We start from the raw sequence: 7,696 nt of genomic DNA, 5'->3' as shown, positions 1-7,696 counted from the left end.
ATGTATGGATGTGAGAGTTTGGACTGTGAAGAAGGCTGAGCGCTGAAGAATTGATGCTTTTGAACTGTGGTGTTGGAGAAGACTCTTGAGAGTCCCTTGGACTGCAAGGAGATCCAACCAGTGCATTCTAAAGGAGATCAGTCCTGGGATTTCTTTGGAAGGAATGATGCTAAAGCTGAAATTCCAGTACTTTGGCTACCTCATGTGAAGAGTTGACTCATTGGAAAAGACTCTGATGCTGGGAGGGACTGGGGGCAGGAGGAGAAGGGGACGACAGAGGATGAGATGGCTGGATGACATCACTGACTCGATGGACCTAAGTCTGAGTGAACTCCGGGAGTTGGTGATGGACAGAGAGGCCTGGTGTGCTGCGATTCATGGGGTCGCAAAGTCGGAGACGACTGAGCGACTGAACTGAACTGAAGGTGAATGAACCTGGGCTTGAGTCATCCAGAGCGCTTCCTGGATGATTCTGGAAGGACCAAGGAAACTGGAATGTGGACAAGAGTTGAAGGCACCGCAAGGGAGGGGTTTGGAAGGCAGGTGGGGAGCATGCACTGGTGGTTGTGTCCCAGCAGCGGTGAGGAGTGGGGTTGAGACACCCCAGTCTGGTGCCACAGCTCCAGCTCCTCTGCTGTCTGCTCTCTGTGCAGCCAGGCCCAGCTCAGACAGTGCCTGCTCCAGTGGCCTCTCCCACGCATCCCAGCCCTCCCTCAGTGCGTCCTCCTCTGAGATTTTGGGATACATCTGGTTTCTCTACCCATGGGGTTTTTCAACCTGGGCTGCCAGTGTGTGGAAATCTCTGTACTAAATTTCCACTTACTTGTCTTCAACCTCATCTCTTGTGAAAACCTCAGAGAATTCACAAATCCCTCCCATAACTACTTCCCCCTATTTGTGAAAAATCTCTTGTGTATCCCTACCACCAACAAAGATTTTACCTAGCTTGACTTCCTGAAGTTTGTATTAGAGTTTATTTTCCAAATATGGACTCGTAATACTAATACTGATTATAGTATTTCAAAATATACCTTCCTACCTCCACAGCAGTCTGGGTACTACTTGGTCCCCATTGGTCCAGCAAACACCGGCCCCATACTGATGGTGAAGGCTGACAATTACTTAACCTTCTTCATCATAAAATTTTGTATAATAGTGCATATATGCTATGGTATGCTAAGTCGCTTCAGTCGTGTCCGACTCTGTGTGACCCCACAGACGGTAGCCCACCAGGCTCCCCCATCCCTGGGATTCTCCAGGCAAGAACACTGGCGTGGGTTGCCATTTCCTTCTCCAATGCAGGAAAGTGAAAAGTGAAAGTGAAGTCGCTCAGTCGTGTCTGTCAGCGACCCCATGGACTGCAGCCCACCAGGCTCCTCCATCCATGGGATTTTCCAGGCAAAAGTACTGAGGTGGGGTGCCATTGCCTTCTCCGAATAGTGCATATGTATCTCCCACCAATGTTTCAAAGAAATCAGACAATGAATTTAAAGCACTTAAGCACGGAGCATTATGGCACACTGTTACGCGTTAGTCGCTCAGTTGTGTCCGACTCTGTGTGACCCCACAGACTGTAGCCCGCTGGGCTCCTCTGTCCATGGGATTCTCCAGGCAAGAGTACTGGAGTGGGGTGCCGTCTCCTGGCACACTGTAGATATGCAATAAATGTTGATTATGTATAACCAGTATCTTTCAGGGATCTCTAGAGCTCTAGGAAAGTTAGGAGCTGAGATCATAGATTCAACTTTGCAGGACCAGAAAACTGAGAATCAAGTTAACTCTGGAATTCTTCCCTCATGACTAGGTTATGGGGAAGGGAGGTAGTAGAGGATTGTTGGCTCTGGTGACCCCTTTGTCCACTTGCAGGAAGCCCAGAAGAACGAGGTCTGATACAGTGGAAAGCTGGGGCCCATGCTGACAGTGAGATGTCTTCCAGCCTGAAAAGCTATGACTTTCCCATTGGGATGAGCATGGTAAAAAGAATTGCCTTTCTGAAATACATTCCTATCTGCCCGGTCTTCAAAGGATTTCCATCAAGGTCAAAAAACCAGCTTCCAGTTCCAGAAGATATCCCAGAAAACACAGAAACCGTGTACACCAAGGTCTGAAAAATTATTCCCAGCAAAGGTAGGACTGTATGTTAGTCTATGGCTTTTGTGGGAGGGATGGAAAATCACAACATTCTTATGCTTTAACCAGAGAGACAACTACTCAAGTTACCATTTTTGTAACATAATTGAATATTTTCAATGGAAAGGGAGACTGGGTAAAAAGTCACTGTATGTATGTGGAACTCCTTAGCCATTTCATGACAGTGACAGTGGAACTTCCCAACAAGTGTGGGCCATTAGCCGTGTAGGAGGTTCAAAGTATGCTGAAATATTGATCCTTTCGGCCTTTGGGTATCTGAACTGATACTGGGTCACCTGGAGCCTGTGAGCTATAACCTGTAGCTATAGGCAACCTCATGTAGTATGATAAATTATATTTCATGACATGGAAAAGGTTGAGAAATGACTGACACAAGTATAAGAATATTAAAAATTCTCTCACGTAAGGCGCTCTGTCTCAATAGTTGTAATAAAACCTCTACAAAACAGAATGATTTCAGTTACCCTAAAACTATGCCATACAGGCCCTGATGGGGTGATGTCTCAAGGTCTTAAAAAAAAAAAAGGTAGTTTTAATGTGCACATTGCCACAGACAGACAAGTTCCAACAAGGTGAGAGCTTAGCTTAGATGACTCCATGATAGAAAGTTTTAGTAAGTGATTTATTAATTTGTACCAGGGAATGGTCTCAAGTGCTTGATGTGTATTAACTAAATATACTCCTGAGATAGATACTATTATTACTACCATTTTAACAAGGTGGAAACTAAGGCACAGAAAGGTTAAGGGACTTACCCATAATCACTAGACTCAAATTCAGGAAGTCTGGTTAGTCTTTGCTCTTAATTATTAGGTTATTCAAGTTTGTAACCTCTTATTATATTACATGATGATCATCTGGCAGTATGTGGAAATGAACTCATCTGCCCACCCATCTAGGCTTAGGGAAATGGTCTCCAACGCTTACATACTTGGCAGCTTGCTGTGCCACTTGTGGTGCTGAGCTAGTAGAGAACAGAAGGGGCTGGTGGTATTGTGGAACCACCACAATATTGTTCTATAAAGAACAATAGCCGAACAAGATCATCTACTTCAGAGTCTTAAAAAACCTACCTGTTTATTAGCTTAGTAAGGGAGTCATTAAAAAAACAGCAGGCACAGGTACTGACATCAAAGGACCATAGGGAAAATGTGAACCAGAACTGACCAGATGGCATTCTTAATCTTGAGCCCTCCAAATTTAAGAATAGGGCCATGAAGCAGAATTGTATGTGGAACCAGGAAATGGCTAGCTGACCAACAGCCTATCCCAAATAAAGATTATAAATTAGTTTGTGAGAGTGAAAAAGGGGATCCAGGTGAATCCCAACAGCAAACCAGGCCAATCAGAGCAGCAATGGTTTGTGAAGGGCAGAAGCCAGTGGAGCTTATACTAGAGTAAGGTTACCAACATACAGGCCAGCCAGAAAGTTTCTTAACATGGATATATATGATTGCCTTGACACTGCAGCCTGAGGTGACCAAGGCGGGCTATGGAGGGGGCCATGGGATTTATTTTACTGCTGTATTTTGGACAGATACTTATATATAACAACACATTTGACACTATGGAATCTAATAAAGCTTGCTCTCTCAGCAAATTTCGCCAACAGGTTTGTCCTGAGGGACTGGGCCCACACTAAAATGAGTATCACCACTTGAGAGTCTGTATTTCAACACCAATAAACACAAACATCAGCAGCTCAGTTCTACTATTATTTATTTTTTTAAATATTTTTGAAAAAATATAATTTTTTTACAATATTTTCAACTTAAACACTATTCACACTGAACACGTATGGCAGCTTAACCTACCCAAATAAGAAGTTTAAGAAGCCAAAACTGTTCTAGCTTTGTTAAAAGAAAAGTTGTGCTGCAGACTATTGTAGTGATGGTTAACAAAGCAAGGAAAAGCACCACTCAAATCATATGTAACAATTTATTTGTTCAATTGAATTATGGGTTGGTCAAATGTTAGATTTTACACAGGTAATAGCTATGATGCAATGACTCCTTAGAAAAGGATGGAATTCTCAAATCACATACTTGCTTAGATGTAACACTAGGATAATTCAGTATTTTCTTACATGATAACACCCCATAAAAGCCAGGAGACTTAGGTTCACTACCTTGTAACCTCAGTAACTAAAGACATATTTAAATGTCTATACTGAACTATTTCAATTAACCAGCAAGCCTTCTTCAGAAAAAGGAGATTCTTTTTGATGGGAACAAATGCAAATTTAAGTCTGAACTGAGGAACTCACTTAACAATTAGAATTTAATTTAGATTTAGAGATCATTTAATTTGGTGCTTTGACACAACTTGACTGGTGCTTCTTTCCTTGCTGTCACTTCAAGCCATGGGGCCAATTCTGTTCTCAGTAAATGTTTGACAGCTTTTTACTTAACAGTCTCAGCACTTTTATTAAGCATGCAAGACTAACAAAACTTTGGCAATGCATAAGTGTAACACAGTGACGAGAGAGAGCTTTTACAATTAAGTCTTCTAATACTGCCTTCACAGTGTGGAAATTGTGCTACATCCACCAAAAGAGGGCCCCGTCTACTCAAATATTTTAGTACTTCACCCCAGGAACAAACTCCTTTGCATTTGGATTCAGATTGCTCTTGACCTGGAAAATAAGTAAAAAAGCAAATTCATTAGCAGATATCTCCAGATACTCAGAAGCATTCAACCCAGATCCACATGCAAAACCATCTTCCAAAAAAAGACAAAGGCAAGAATTCAGATGGTAAGGTCAAACTGAATTAAAACACATCTATAGCAGTGAAAGAAGGAACCAGATGTAAGCTATGTATATTATATCAAATTTTATCCATTTCCTAAACAGAAGGTAGGACTTGAAATTAAATTTGCTTAAGTGTAACCGGAAACTCACTAACTGCACATCCACCAAAGGAATGTCTCAGAACACAGAATTCTATTTATTTAACTATGATAGTTGACTTTCTTTAAACAGTTTCAAACTATGCAAACATTAAACAAGTATTGAAATGATGATTAAAGTGATTGGGGAATTGTTTATGGATTAATTTTACTTTATGATGCTCACTGAAAATATGGAGTTGTCTTTCTAATTGCTGTATTCTAATTCCCACAGGAAGCATGGTATATAACAGGAAAAGAAAACTACATGGGGAGTCAGAAGATCTAAGTTGGAACCCCAGCTCTGCTAACTAACTTCTTATGTAGGCCTGGATAAGTCACTCTCTGGGACTGTTTTTGTATCAGTTAGGGGAGGAATGGGCCAAAGCCTCTCAGAGCCTTAGAGGCTTGTACCACCATCATTGTGTATTTCTAAATCTTTACTTTCCTAAGTAGATATGTTAGCATACAGGGAACAGCTGGAAATTTTCCTCTACCACATTTTTGAATGCAAATTGATCAAGACAAAAAGAAACCAGGACAGATTCCAGGGCCTGAAATGTAGGGATGCTGGCAGGATTTTAGATTGAATCTGAGCCTTCAACATTACTTACTTCAAGACCAGAGCATATTAAACAACATTTTGGAGCAATAATTTAAGTTTCATAATTTAAACATAATCATTCTCATCTCTCAAGGGAAATTAATCTAAACTTTGGGCAGATACAAAATAACTAGGAGGAGTTAATCTCAAATAGACTGAGTCAAACAAACCAGTTTCTAGACAGTGGGATGATACTGGGTCCAGGTAAAGTTATACATTAGAGCAAAGAGCTTTTCTCCTCAGAGGAATCAGGATTATTTGTGGAGTGACTAATCCAGCCATAAGCAAGTATACCCCAACAGACTGTTCAGATCACATATCTGCCTAATTGGGTTACTGTCCTTTACTGCAACAAAAGCTATACCACAATGTACATTTCAGTGTTCTCTATACAGCCTTTTAGGAAAACAGTTTCCAAATGTCTGAAAGGGCAGGCTGGCAGTATCCTCTGGGAATGCTTATAAAAATTAGCATGTCTAGATGACTGATTCTATGGATGGCATGTTCCTGAGAAAATTTCTGTTTTTAATGCTTCATAGGTCATTATGATGTACAACCAGGTTAGGAAATCACTGCACAGTGAATAAAAGACAATTACAAAATGACTTCAGAGTCTAGGGGAATATTCCAGAGAACCGTCTTGCAGAAGCAACTAGAGATTGTCCATATGGAAAGAAAGTTTAACATTCTGGCTAAATTATCTTAATTTTAGCAAAAGGATCATCAGGTTTTACTTTAGTACTGATGCTTAGTTATCACAGTTCCTGAAAAAACTTTTTACTACAAATAAACCATCAGCAATGAGACACTGGGAATAACTAAAAATATAAATAGGTTTGTGTTCCTTTTCTGCCAAGAGTTTGTAAGTCTTTGTTAAATCATAATTCCAAACAGAGTTAGAGTAACTCAATGAAAATCCTGGGTTAGGAAAAAAATCTCCAGAATTTTACCCTTCAGAAAAAATTTGTAATTTCACCAAATATTTAAGACAGAGCAAAACCTCTCCGTCTAGCTACTTTTGCACAGGCAAATCACATGAACATACTTGTCCCTTTTGAAAGACTGCTTTTAGACATTTACGTATCCTAGGGTATCGTAGTTGTCATAACTAAAAGTAGTGTCAAGGAATCTATTAGTCAGAAATCTATTAATCAGACTAGCTCCAGAGTGCTGCCAAAAGTCACTCCATATCATAAGTGAGACCAGGAGGCCTCTGCTTCCATAGTAAGAAGCAGTAGAATTTCTGAAGGGAAAGAGACGTAGAACTCTTCTTAAACAGATGGATGCTGACTTTTCCACTTATGAGAAAGACCAACTAGGTTTTAAAAAGGTGAAAAAATAACTCTTTACCACAAGATCTTCCAGGGAAGAGCCATCACTGATAACAAGGTCATTAAACTGGTCTTGAATTTGGTCCATAGTTTGTGGGAGATCTCGAGCTGGAATAAACCACTCATGTTCCTCCTCTTCTTCCAGCATTTCTTGGAAACAGCGTTCAATAAATTCTTCTTCCCATAACTCCTCTTCTATCTGGATTTATAATAAAGGGTAATTTATAGCATACTTGGTAAGATGACATCACTAGGAAAGGCTTAAAGTATCTTGAACTAAACCATTAAAAATCACAATGTCATACCTTCCTTGTCTGCTTCTATGCTAAGGTAAAAAAAAAAATCTTTTCCATAAGACCTGGAAAGATATATTTAGACTTTTGCTATGTCTTACTTGTCAGAGCAGAATATTCTTTCTTTCCACTAAAGGTGGCAGGGAAGAAGTAACAAAAGTGTTCTTATGCAGGACTGGGTATTAGAATTACCTATGATACTTCCAAAACTATACAAACCCTAAACCCACCCAAAAATGACTGGAAAAATTATCTTTAGAGGGTCAGCAACTTAACTGTCATTGAAATAGAAGACCATACTGCTTAACCCTTTTTAATACTCTTGAATATATATAACTGCTGCTGCTGCTAAGTCGCTTCAGTCGTGTCCGACTCTGTGCGACCCCATAGATGGCAGCCCACCAGGCTCCCCCGTCCCTGAGATTCTC

The 7,696-nt window shown here is 40.4% G+C and overlaps 2 protein-coding genes across 4 annotated transcripts in view; one reads left to right on the top strand and one right to left on the bottom strand.

Moving 5' to 3' along the window:
- SLC23A1 (solute carrier family 23 (ascorbic acid transporter), member 1) overlaps positions 1-6,249 on the top strand; it is an 18,064-nt gene extending 11,815 nt beyond the window's left edge. For all 3 annotated transcript variants that reach the window (XM_010850319.1, XM_010850320.1, XM_010850318.1), the window contains 2 exons: positions 1,867-2,127; positions 5,276-6,249. In XM_010850319.1, coding sequence (XP_010848621.1) covers positions 1,867-2,108 — 242 coding nt within the window. In that variant the 3' untranslated portion in view covers positions 2,109-2,127; positions 5,276-6,249. The remainder of the gene's footprint in view (positions 1-1,866; positions 2,128-5,275) is intronic.
- The window catches only part of PAIP2 (poly(A) binding protein interacting protein 2), a 17,765-nt gene continuing 13,922 nt past the window's right edge, over positions 3,854-7,696 (bottom strand). The window contains exons 3-4 of the mRNA XM_010850321.1: positions 6,995-7,174; positions 3,854-4,786 (exon numbers count right to left, since the gene is read on the bottom strand). Of these exons, the coding sequence (XP_010848623.1) occupies positions 4,730-4,786; positions 6,995-7,174 (237 nt within the window). The 3' untranslated portion in view covers positions 3,854-4,729. The remainder of the gene's footprint in view (positions 4,787-6,994; positions 7,175-7,696) is intronic.

Source organism: Bison bison, unplaced genomic scaffold, assembly GCF_000754665.1.
Source record: "Bison bison bison isolate TAMUID 2011002044 unplaced genomic scaffold, Bison_UMD1.0 scf7180017864291, whole genome shotgun sequence".
Lineage (NCBI taxonomy): Eukaryota > Metazoa > Chordata > Mammalia > Artiodactyla > Bovidae > Bison > Bison bison.
Note: the sequence above shows the minus strand (reverse complement) of the source record. Positions and strands in the feature narration are given on the sequence as shown.